This window comes from Leucoraja erinacea, chromosome 10 (assembly GCF_028641065.1).
Source record: "Leucoraja erinacea ecotype New England chromosome 10, Leri_hhj_1, whole genome shotgun sequence".
Taxonomy (NCBI): Eukaryota; Metazoa; Chordata; class Chondrichthyes; order Rajiformes; family Rajidae; genus Leucoraja; species Leucoraja erinaceus.
In genome coordinates, this window is record NC_073386.1 from 18,075,251 (window position 1) to 18,088,500 (window position 13,250).

Genomic DNA, 13,250 nt, shown 5'->3' on the forward strand with positions numbered 1-13,250 from the left:
AGTTTTCGCCCGGAGCACTGGAGCGAAGACTGTGTACGGCCGTCAGGAGCTACTTGAGCTCGGCCGTCTCTGCATAACGCGCACCAGAAGCGACTTTCAACTGCCGCCGGAGATCACCAGGACACCGTGGTCTAGCGGGTCCGCGCCCCCGACAGGAAGTGTCCGGAGGCGGCGCAGGGACCGCAAACAAAGGCGTGGGAAGCGGGGAGGCCATCGAGCTAGGCTGCAATCAAATCCTCACCAGCCAGCTCTGCCCAGCATTTTCCTCGCGAATGTCCGGTCCTTGGTGAGTAAAATAGACGAACTAAGGCTGCGGATCACCACACACAGAAGGATCGCCGACTGCAACGCCATGGTCTTCACTGAGACATGGCTAAAGGACAACATCCCAGACAACGCCATTGAGCTGGAGGGACGCACTGTCTTCAGGGCCGACAGATCAGTGGAGGACTCCGGTAAGACCAAGGGCGGCGGACTATGCATTTATGTCAATAACACATGGTGCACGGACGTTGTTAAGATTGGTAGTCACTGCTCTGCTGACCTGGAATACCTGATGTTAAAGTGCAGGCCCTTCTATTTGCCCAGGGAATTCACATCAACTGTTATCACTGCAGTCTATGTTCCCCCGGACGCTAATGCCAGGCTAGCAATGGAAGAGCTGCAAGCTGCTATCAGCAAACATCTCTCTGCCCACCCAGAGGGGGCATTTATTGTTGCGGGTGATTTCAACCACTCTGACCTTAAAACTGTACTCCCCAGGTTCCATCAGCATGTTTTCTGCCCAACCAGAGGAAACAATGTTCTGGACTTAGTTTACACTAATATCACTGAAGCCTACAAAGCCCTCCCCCTCCCCCACCTTGGACAGTCTGACCACCTCTCCCTGTTCCTGCTCCCCAAATACACACCTCTGATCAGACGTGTGAAACCTACCATGAGGACAGTGAAGGTCTGGCCTGAGGGGGCTGTCTCTGACTTACAGGAGCAGTTTCAGCAGACAGACTGGAGTCTCTTTGCTACTCAGTCCACCTCCAATTCACAAGTGGACATCAACTCGTACACCTCAACAGTTCTGGACTATATAAAATTCTGTACCGATAATGTCACTACCCACAAGGAGATAAAGACTTTCCCTAACCAGAAGCCGTGGATGAGCAGGGAGGTCAGACTCCTACTGAAGGCTCGCGATGCCGCTTTCAGATCTGGCGACGCTGAGGGATACAGCTCATCCAGGGCCAATCTGAAAATGGGAATTAGGACTGCTAAACTAAATCATAAACGGCGGATTGAGGAGCATTTCCACAACAACTCTGACCCCAGGCGCATGTGGCAAGGAATCAAATCCCTTGCCGATTATCAGAAAGTTAACACCCCTCCCCCAGACAACGCCACCCTGCCTGATGAGCTAAACCATTTCTATGCTCGCTTTGACCGGGACAACAAAACCTCAGCCATTAAAGTTGCTCCACCCCCGAATGAACAACCTCTCAGCCTCTCCACCTCTGCTGTACAAGATGCACTGAGCAAGGTGAATGAGCGCAAAGCTGCCGGCCCCGATGGCATCCCTGGCCGGGTGCTTAGGGCATGTGCTGGACAACTATCCCCAGTCCTCGCCGACGTTTTCAATCTCTCACTGGCCCAGGGTGTTGTCCCCACTTGCCTCAAGACATCAACCATCGTGCCAGTGCCCAAACAGTCAGCTACAGGGAGTCTCAACGATTTCCGCCCAGTGGCACTCACCCCTGTCATTGCAAAGTGCTTTGAGCGGCTGATCCTGGCTCACCTCAAAGCCTGCCTCCCCCCCCCACACTGGACCCCCATCAGTTTGCCTACCGGACCAACAGGTCTACAGAGGACGCCATATCGGCGGCCCTACACTCTGCCCTGACCCACCTGGACTACAACAACTCCTACATCAGGCTGCTGTTCATTGATTTCAGCTCTGCCTTTAACACCGTCATCCCAGCCAGCTTGATCACCAAACTCAGTGGACTTGGCATCTCCACCTCCCTCTGCAACTGGACATTGGACTTCCTCACTAACAGACCACAGTCTGTTAGGGTCAATAACCTCACCTCCTCCACTATAACACTGAACACCGGAGTGCCACAGGGCTGTGTGCTCAGCCCTCTCCTCTACTCCCTCTTCACCCACGACTGCATCCCAAAGTACGGATCCAACGCCATTATTAAGTTTGCTGACGATACCACGGTGGTAGGACTGATCAGCGACAACGATGAGTCAGCCTACAGGGATGAGATCCAGCACCTGACCACCTGGTGTGCCGACAATAACCTCATCCTCAACTCCAAAAAGACGAAGGAGATTATTGTCGACTTCAGGCAGACCAGAGGAGGCAGTCATACCCCCATCCACATCAACGGGACTGAGGTGGAGCGCGTCTCCAGCTATAAATTCCTCGGAGTGCATATCTCGGAGGACTTGTCCTGGTCCCTCAACACCTCCAAGCTGATCAAAAAGGCACAGCAGCGCCTTTACTTCCTTAGGAGGCTCAAGAAAGCCCACCTGTCCCCCCAGATCCTGACCAACTTTTACCGCTGTACCATAGAGAGTATCCTGACCACCTGCTTCACGGTATGGTACAGCAGCTGCACTGCTGCGGACAGGAAAGCACTACAACGGGTGGTGAAAACCGCGCAGCACATCATCGGTGCCCCGCTCCCTGCCATGGATGCCCTCCACCGAAAACGGTGTCTGAGACGGGCTGGGAAGATCATCAAAGACCCCTCACACCCCAACCATGGACTGTTTGCCCTCCTCCCATCAGGGAGGCGGTACAGGAGCCTCAGGTCACGTACCAGCAGGATGAGGAAAAGCTTCTATAACAACACAATCACACTGCTGAACTCGGAGTCCCGACGATAGATTTCTCTGGTCAATCCGTCCCCCTTTGTTTAATCATTCTGTATTTCCTGATTATTCTGTATCTTCTCTCTTTCTATTTTTTTCAACTTGTTTTTTTTTCTCTTTATGTACAACTACTACGGACTGACGCAAAACTGCATTTCGTTGTACTGATACTTGTATTTGTGCGATGACATTAAAGTTGAATTGAATTGAATTGGTTGTGTATGGAATTGGCCCATACTTGTAGGACTGGTGCAGAGTGCACACCGAGCCTGTGATCAAACTTCATTATAATTATTTCAGCATTTGGCAGCGATTTGCTATTTTGTTGTCTGAGTGCATATCCACGAGTGTCAAAATAACAATGAATAAAACCGTACATATGCCCTTTGCCCGCAGCTGGTGACGTACATTATTACACAGAAGAGCCCAGGCCAGAGTAGCCACCCTAATTGTCAGAGTGGAAGGCATCCTCGATATTTCCAGTCTTCCTGATGCAAACGTGGACTGGATTGAAGGAAGTACCAAACCTGTGATAGATTAGGCTGTGTTAACCACTTTCTGCAGGTTCAGGTGATCAAGAGCAGAACATTTACTATATCAACTGAGATGCATCCTGTAAGAATACAGCACATCCCTAGAAGTATGTCCTTGTGGACATGCCAAATCTTCTCAGATACCAAAGAAAGCAAATACGTTGATGTTCTTTCTTGATAACCACATCAGTGTGAAGGTTAGGTTGCTGTTGATATGAATGCCTAGGAACTTGAAGCTGAAGACCATCTGTTCTAAGATAATTTTGCACGCCAAGTCTGTGGCGCTGTGTGTATTGCTTTACGCGCCAGTCTGCGGCTGATAGCACTTTGTTCCCAAGGGGGGGCTCGCTCGGATGCAGTCCCCTGACATTAGTTATAGATTGAATTTGGAAGCAGCGCTATCGGCCAGGACTTACCGGCGTTATTTCAACAGCTGATTTCTTACCTGTATAAAGGCAGGCACCAGGAAGCCATGTTAGTTTTATGTATGAGAGGGGCTCACCGACAGGCTTAGTCGCGATCAGCGCCATGGATGGAGGTAGAGAGAGAGAGAGAGAGAGAGATAGAGAGAGAGAGAGAGAGAGGTGTGCTGCTGTAAACCGGATCCCGTGCATACCAAGACAAGTATTGTTTTTGTTCTCTCTTGCCAATAAAACTGATTTGTAACTAAACAGACAAGTGAGCCTTTTTCTGTTCTACTAGTCAGATCCATGAACTTGTTCCCTTGTAACACCAACTCTACAAGAGCTCTGTTGATGGGTCAGGATCGTGGGCATCCCCTACTTCCGTAAGTCAAAAATCAAGTCTTGTCTTGCTGACTTTACGGGCTCGGTTGTTGATCTGACGCCTTGACACAAAGTTTCTGATCTCTTTTGCTGTACTCTGTCCTTTCATTGTGGTTGATCTGGCTGATGACAGTGGCATCATTGGTGAACTTAATGGCTGAGTTTGTGCTCCAGTTTGCCACACAGTCATGGGTGTACAGAGCGAGAGGCATGGTTATATCGAGGCCTGGTACGGCAATGCACTGAAACACAAGAGGCTGCAGAGAGTGGTGGACTCAGCCTAGTTTATCATGAGCCCATCCTTCCATCGAAAACACTTACATGAGACGCTGCCTCAAGATGACAGCATTGATCATCAAGGATCCCCACCATCTGGGCATTGCCCTCCTATGACTACCATCATTGGGCAGGCAGTAAAAAAGCCTGAAGTCTCACAACACCAGGCTCAGGAACAGATAATTTCTACATCTATCAGGTTCTTGAACCAACCTGCACAGCCCTAGTCAATAATGGATCACTCAACAAGGGGCAAATCTCTTGCTCTGCCCTGGATTAGTTTCTTTATTCTACTTATGCTATTGCATTATTAACTTATTTGTTGCAATGCTCTTTTTAATAGAACTTTGATGTGTAATTTATATATAATTTATACAACACCAAAATAATTCTATTATGCGCATGGATTATCAATGAGCTAAGTATATAGGGAACAGTGTCATCTATAGACAGTCACCCTTATGTTGTTGTTGCTGAAGCCCAGTGAGAAGAATGAACAATATTGTATTGTGTGAGCTCCATCAACATTATCTACCCAGTTTGCCCCAACCCCCACCCACAGTGCACAACTGTCTTTCCACTTCACCAGCCCCCATCACCAAGTTACTTTCCCCTCCTCCACCTCCTTCAGCTGCTCATCACCCAACTCTCCCTACTCTGGGTCACCCCCGTTTTCTCCCTCCCCCACCCTATTTCCATCTACCCTCCCTCTGGTTCTGCATTTCACTCTTCATCTACCTTATCACATTAACCGTTTGCACCCCTTTGTCTTCTCTACATCACCTCCAGCCTCAGTTAATATCTTCATCCTTCTCTACTCAACATGTCTAAATGCCATTCAACCCTCCCTTCCCTGGCTCCACCTATCACCTAAGATAGACACAAAAAGCTGGAGTAACTCAGCGGGACAGGTAGCGTCTCTGGAGAGAAGGAACAGGTGACGTTTCGGATCGAGACCCTTCTTCCGACTGACCGTACCTTCTCTCCAGAGATGCTGCCTGCCCCGCTGAGTTACTACAACTTTTTGTGTCTATCATCAGTTCAAACCAGCATCTGCAGTGCCTTCCTCTACCTCTTCCTCACTTCTTTCTAGCAGCTATCTCCCTTCTACTCCATCAGTCTGAAGAAGAGTCCCAAGCCAAAATGTCATTTGTCTACTTCCTCCCACAGCTGCCTGGCCCACCGAGCATTTTACTTTTTGTTCAAGATTCCAGCATGTGCAGTCTGTTGTGTCTTTATGCTTATACTATACAGTTCCACATTGTGCTTTAGTGCCCTCAGCCCATTACGCTATAGGAAACTGGGCATGTTTGTGAACTCCAGTGCACACTCAGAGAAGCAGCTGAGTGGGGCCCTGGGCAGTGTGTTGTAAAGCAGAGACACATAAGGATGCAAGTACATATTTCGCTGCGTGCTGAGTGCTGGAAATGTAGCTCAGTGCTAAATAAAATGAGCAAACATCTAACCTTCTACTCTTTCCCTTCCAGAATAGGCTACGCTAAATACCTCAATAGGGAAATTCCAATTCTGGAAGACAATCAAAACTCATACTAATAAAAGGCATTTTGACTATCTATTTGGTTGTAAAGCCAAGGACTCGAATGTGAAACATAGACAGATACATCATTTTCCAATTGTATTATCATTGTGCATGAGTGAAATATATTCACCAATACCATACTACCCTCCAGGCAATTGGAACATTATTGTTTCATATTATAAATCCACTTGTACTAACCACGAGATAAAGCAACAGCCACCTCAATACCAAACCAAAACTGAATCTTCCCTGCTTCTTATATTCTTCTTCTTCCAGAAGTGGCGTCTGAATTAAAATGTAATCTATTCCCCTTTTCACATTGTATTTTTTCTAATCTACTGTTCCACCGTTTGTCATGATTGTGGCCAATCTGAGTTTGGACCTCGAATCTGACTTTTCCCTCCCCAGCCCCTTTTCTCTCATCCCATTGAGACATTTACTTGGTTACAAATATATTCAGTGCCTGATCCGGGAAAGACGAATTTCTCCCCACCTCCCATTTTCGGAGTGTCACTGCTGCAGAACCAGGTTATGTTCCTTATTGGAATGTTGCCCAAGTAATGACAGATGAAATTTAACTCGGGGGAAAAAGTGAGGTGTCCTGATTTGTAAGTTAAAGCAGGGTAGGACTTGTGCGTAAATGTGGGGCCCTAGGCAGTGTGTTGTAAAACAGAGACACCTAGGGATGCAAGTACATAGTTCTCTAAAAGTGCTGAGACACGTGCAGACAGGATGGCGAAGAAGGTGTGTAGCGTGCTTGCTTTCATTAGTCAGGGCATTGAATACAAGGGTTGGAATGTTGCAGCTGTATAAGACGTTGGTTGGACCACACTTGGAGTATTGTGCGCAGTTCACGTTGCCATGCTACAGGATGGATGTGATCAAACTAGAGAGGGTACAGAAAAGATTTGCAAGGCCTTTGCCTGGGCTGGAGGGATAGAGCTTTAATGAGAATCTGGACAGCCTTGTACTATTATCTCTGAAGCGTGGGAGGCTGAGCAATGATCTTATCTTCTTTAATCATGAGAGTCTTAGTTAAGGTGGATGGTCACAGTCTTTACCACTGTGCAGCTGACTAAAACAGGGAAACACTTTGAGGTGAGAGGGAAAATATTTACAGGGGACCTGAGGGCCAATTTATCACTCAGAGGGTGATGGGGATGTGGAACGAGCTTTCAGGGGTGGCTGTGGAGGTCATTCAATCACAATGTTTAAAAAAGCATTTGGATAGATAGATGGACAGGAAAAGTTTAAATGCACATATGCAAACTCAGAACAAATGTTGGGCTAAACACAGGCAATGAGCCTAGGTAGGCATCTTGGTCTGCATGTTCAAGTTGGGCTGCTGGGCCTGTTTTCATGCTGAATAATTCAATGATTCTATGACTAATTTAATCAGAGTTTCACGATGAAATATTCTCATGAACTTTGCAGAATTTACTGCCTATTTAAAGGAACAATGGCTGATTATTTATTGTTATAGTCTAGCTTTTCTCAGTTGAATTCTGTGCCCACTAAACACAGGAGTTGATCCGTTTCCAGATATCTGACAATTGTGGTGTATTAATAAGAGAAACACTGCGGTAAATCCTTTTGACTGCCCATAGAAACTTACCTCTGCCTTCTAGAACATGGAGCAGTATAGTACAGGAACAACCCCTTGCACCCACGACATCAGTACCAACGATAATGACAAATTAAACTAATCCCATCTATTTGTACACGGATCAGTATACCTCCATTCTCAGCATTTTTACTTGCCTGTCTATGTGCCACTGAAATAGTGTTATTGCATCTACTTCCACCAGCCACCTGCCAGTTCATTCCAGACACCCACCACACTCTGCGTAATAAAACTTGCCTCGCACATCTCCTTTAAACTTTTCCCCCTCTCATTTTAAAGCTGTGCCCTCTGGTATTTGACATTTCCACCCATATAACCATATAACAATTACAGCACGGAAACAGGCCATCTCGACCCTTCTAGTCCATGCCAAACATGTATTCTCCCCTAGTCCCATATACCTGCGCTCAGACCATAACCCTCCATTCCTTTCTCGTCCATATAACTATCCAATTTATTTTTAAATGATAAAAACGAACCTGCCTCCACCACCTTCACTGGAAGCTCATTCCACACAGCCACCACTCTCTGAGTAAAGAAGTTCCCCCTCATGTTACCCCTAAACTTCTGTCCCTTAATTCTCAAGTCATGTCCCCTTGTTTGCATCTTCCCTCCTCTCAGTGGGAAAAGCTTATCCACGTCAACTCTGTCCATCCCTCTCATCATTTTAAAAACCTCTATCAAGTCCCCCCTTAACCTTCTGCGCTCCAAAGAATAAAGCCCTAACTTGTTCAACCTTTCTCTGTAACTTAGTTGCTGAAACCCAGGCAACATTCTAGTAAATCTCCTCTGTACTCTCTCTATTCTGTTGACATCCTTCCTATAATTAGGCGACCAAAATTGTACACCATACTCCAGAATTGGCCTCACCAATGCCTTGTACAATTTTAACATTACGTGTTACTTGATGTTACTTATGCGTGTTACTTGATGGAATGCAAACCCTGATCATGATTAGTGGTTTCACAGCAGACCCAATCTCAGTACAGATTGGTGACAAACAGACCATGTCATTGTCCCAGAAATTTCCTCAACCTTTCGCACCACAATGTCGCAACTTGCCTCCAAAAAGCTTCCAGAATCTAACCTGCAGATTAAATGGGAAACAGTCCAAACTGCATCCCCAGCCCACCAGATCCAAGGTCACTGACTTCAGAACTTTCTGAAGTGTCAACTCATTCACTGAAGCTTACAATAGACTGGAAAGGTCTTGCATTCAACATCCCCAAATCATAGGTAATCTGCCAACCTCTCTCTGCACAATCCTGCCCAAGAACAGAGAATTAGTATGGACACATCGTTTGTAGGCTGGGAGAGCGCAACTAGTGGACTAACCTGAGGATCAATTCTTGATTCTCTATTATTTATGATTTAGATTAACGGCCTGACAGAGGGGGTGGATTGCAAGACATCAAAGTTGGCCAATGGCACAAAAATAGGTGGGAGAAATGTGGATATTAGGACTCATCGAATGAATATAAATAGATTGAGTGAGTGGGTGAAAACTTGGCAACTGGAGTTTAATGTGAGGGTATGCACTTTGGTTTTAGGAATCTAAAGATAGAATATTATCTACATGAACAGATTGTAGATGAGTGAAGAATAAAGTGATCTTGATTTTCGTGTGCACAAATCACATACAGTAAACGATAGCAGGCAGGTGCGGCAAGTGGTGAAGAAATGGCATATAAGCCTTTATTGCAAGAAGGTTGGAGTTTAGAAATAGGGAGTATTTCAAAGCTCAGAAGGGATACCACCAGTGATGTCTACAAAAGTGCACAGGCAGGAAAAGTGAGTCAATACAATCATTAGTTCTGTCCCAGGATAATAACCCCAATAGTAAGGAACTAGCTACACTCAGTTGGGTCAGGTGAGCAGGTCACAACTTTTGTATGCCTGGTACCAAGGGAGGGAATCCTTTCTGGACTCCATCGCGACATGATATTAACCCGCAGACGGAGGAAATGTTTCCAGAACATCCTCAAAGCCTCTTTGAGAAAGTGTTATACTCCCATTGTCTCCTGATTTGGAATGGCATTGAGAATCTTGAATCCATTCTACCAGAGTACGCAAAGCCAGTACACAAAGGGCAGATGGAGCACACAACCTCATAAACACCTCCCCTACTCAACACATCAACCTACACCTGCCCACATGTGGTAGAGTGTGTAGTTCTCTCATTGGACTCCGAGCCCACAGAAATTGAGTGAAAACAAGCTTTATTGACTCTGGTAAACTGCCAAAGAAGATTACCAATGTTTAGAATATTAAAAAAAATGAAATGATTCAATTTATTGTCATTGTCAGTGTACAGTACAGAGACAACGAAATGCATTTTTAGCATCTCCCTTGAAAGGGAGACACAGGGCGTCGCGGTGTGCCCGCGCCTGCCGCCGTAACATTCCATTACAGGTAAAGGTGGGTGAAGTGTCTTGCCCAAGGACACAACGACAGTATGCACTCCAAGCGGGATTTGAACCGGCTACCTTCCGGTCGCCAGCCAAACTCTTAGCCCATTGTGCTATCTGTCGTCTCTGTGGTTTTCTTTTCTTACTGTGAGGAAATGCCTGCATAAGCACGTTTAGTTTAGTTTAGTTTAGAGATACAGTGCGGAAACAGGCCCTTCGACCTACCGAGTCCGCACCGACCAGCGACCCCCGCATATTAACGCTATCCTACACACACTACGGACAATTTGCGCATACTAAGCCAATTTTCCTACATACCTGTACGTCTTTGGAGTGTGGGAGGAAACCGAAGACCTCGGTGAAACGCTACACTGTCACGGGGAGAACGTACAACCTCCGTACAGACAGCATCCGTAGTCGGGATCCAACCTGAGTCTCCGGCACTATAAGACAACAATTCTGACGGTCCATCACCATGCCGCCAAATAATGAACATTGTCTTCCATATAAACACCAGCAAAATATTGCCAGAGACTTAACAAGCTACATGTCTGACCACCTCAAGTCCCAGGCCTACCAATAGTGGAAAACCTTCTGAGACATACACTTTAGAAAGTTGCTACCGTTAATGCTGGTGTCAGAAGACGACAAGATTCAAAGCCAAAGCATTTCCTTTATTTTTTTTTGCCAATTAATTCTTTGTTTTGCAAATTGAGTGTTTCTACACATCAACATCCTGCATCTCCTAGCAGCGGTCTAAGCATTGTATTTTATTACTGAGTCCTCAGGTAGATCTTTATCTTATATTTACCCTCCAAGTGTACTCTGTTTGCTAATATAAACTAAATGAATCAAACCTGACTATTAAATCTTAACCTCACCCATACTTAACTGTCAGCTCGTATATAATTCACTTGAAGCCTTGGAATTACCATCAAGGTATATGTTAAGCAATGTTTCAGTGAGCGGAGACAACCTGGCTATTGAATTCCTCACAGGTGTTTTCCGGCTGCAATAAGAGTAAATTTCAGGAGTTGAATGTTTTATGATAATTGAATGAGAAATTAGCTAAACAATGATTTGTGGTTAGACCAGAGTACAGTGGGAAAATTTGTCTCATTGGAGTCTCTTTGCGAATGTGTACAATTGCCTGCAGACGGATATTGTATATGGGAATGCATTGTATATGGGAATTAATATGTGTTTGATCCCATTCCTCTACATAAAGAATTCAAGCAAATATGACTGGAAGCAAAGTGCAATATCTGACACAAAAGCCTACCAATTAATCTGCACTTTGCCCAAATTTGTGTCGACAGAATTGTGTGGACAATAATTGTGTGACTATGATCTAAACTAATTTTGCATTTTGGATGTTTGATGCAAAATGTTCTTGTGCACTAATGCTGTTTCCCTGATTTTCAGTTAGCCAAGCCAACCTCAATATTGTGCAACATCCAAAATTAATCTCTGAGGCTTTTGACCATTTTGGCCTAAATCATGTGTAGGAAAGAACTGCAGATGCTGGTTTAAATCGAAGATAGTCACAAAATGCTGGAGTAACTCAGCGGGACAGGCAGCATTCCTGGAGAGAAGGAATATGTGACGTTTCGGGTCGAGACACTTCTTCAGTTTGAAGAAGGGTCTCGACCCGAAATGTCACCTATTCCTTATCTCCAGTCTGTCTCGCTGAGTTACCCCAGCATTTTGTGTCTATCTTTGGCCTAAATCATGACTGGCGGTGTTCTCTCATCAACAAAAAGGGCTTTGAAAGTCACTAAAGATCCCAAATCAAAGAAGAAAAGGCTGCAGGTACTCAGCTGATCATGTGGAGAGAAATTGAAAGTTAATATTCGATGATAATGGTCTTTCTTAATAATTGGAAAAGTGAGAATATAACGAGGTTTTAAGTTTGGTGGGAGAAGGAATAGTGGAGAGAACGTACAGAATGTCTGTGATCGGGCGGAGACCTGAGGTTGACCAGGTATCTGAAATGCTGTTGATGCTGCCTCTGAGTGGTGAAAGCTTGTTAATCATAGCGGATCATTGTGGAGGTGTGCATATACAGGGTGATTAATGATGCTAGTGGAGAGAGGGAAAAAACAATGTTGGAACTGTGAGATGCAAACAGAGCAAACTGAAATATAAGAGGGCGCTGGAAAAATCCAAATATCACAGGAAATACACAGAAATAAGTAGCATCTGTGGAGAGAGTAAAAACGGAGTTAATGGTCCCGCTTCTTCTTGCGAATGAAACATAAACCAAAGGAATAGTTAGATCTCAAGCCGGGTGTTGAGCAGCCAAGTTGTTGTCTCTGCTTCAATGTCTGCCAGGCCCTGAGCACCATTTGGTGGGTGGTAGAGCGGGCACCCAGAGATGACATGGCTGGCTGGCTATTGTTCTGCTCCGCATTCACAGGCTGGGCTCTGGCCTCTCCACGTGCTGGCATTGAAACGCCCAATTCCAGTACGAATCTCTGTTGAGCTTCACCCATGCTCCTCTGGGGGGGTCAGACCCTGGACAGCTTTGTTCCAGCTCACTGACCAGACAGCAGAATCGGCCACTACCGCCATATATAGATGGGTTATCTGAAATTGTTCAATACAGAATTGGGTCCCAAGGATCACAGCATACATGGAAGGAAGATGAGATGCCTTCCTTGGGCGAAAGGCTTCATTGCAATAGTGTCAGACGCCAAAAGCTGTTGACAATCAGCTTATTGAATACAAAACAATTTCATCAGGTGCACTGCGATGGGCAATTGACTATAGGCATTTCTTTCTGAGGTTATCAAAAAATATGACCTCCTCACGCCATCACTCAAGAAGGGCCTTCATCTGAAGCAACTATATTTAATGACGGTGCATACTTTTAAGTATTCGTTACTAAGAACCACAGAGATTGGGGACTGCAAGCAATCTGTAATTGGTATGTGGTGATTATGGTTTGTGCGTGAGTTGTTGCCTCAGACATGGCAGAGTGGGAGTTTTGTAACCCAGTATTTTTCTGGGAGTGGTAGAGTTTGACAGCTGCTTCACAATGTGTGTTTTTTTAAATAAATATGGATGTTTATTTTTGGGCTCGTTTGTGAATTGAGATTATTTTAGATCTCGTTTTTTTGTTTCACTGTGGGCTTGACTAGTTTTAAAAATCTCACAGAACAATAGAAGCTTTGAGCAGAGCTGGCAGGATTTACCTGACTAAATACA

General features: G+C 45.4%; 1 protein-coding gene across 1 annotated transcript in view; it reads left to right on the forward strand.

The window, feature by feature from the left end:
* Positions 1 to 5,034, forward strand: part of LOC129700856 (BTB/POZ domain-containing protein 19-like) — a 124,252-nt gene extending 119,218 nt beyond the window's left edge. The window contains exon 8 of the mRNA XM_055641621.1: positions 3,271 to 5,034. Coding sequence (XP_055497596.1) covers positions 3,271 to 3,366 — 96 coding nt within the window. The 3' untranslated portion in view covers positions 3,367 to 5,034. The remainder of the gene's footprint in view (positions 1 to 3,270) is intronic.
* Positions 5,035 to 13,250: the final 8,216 nt, after the last annotated feature.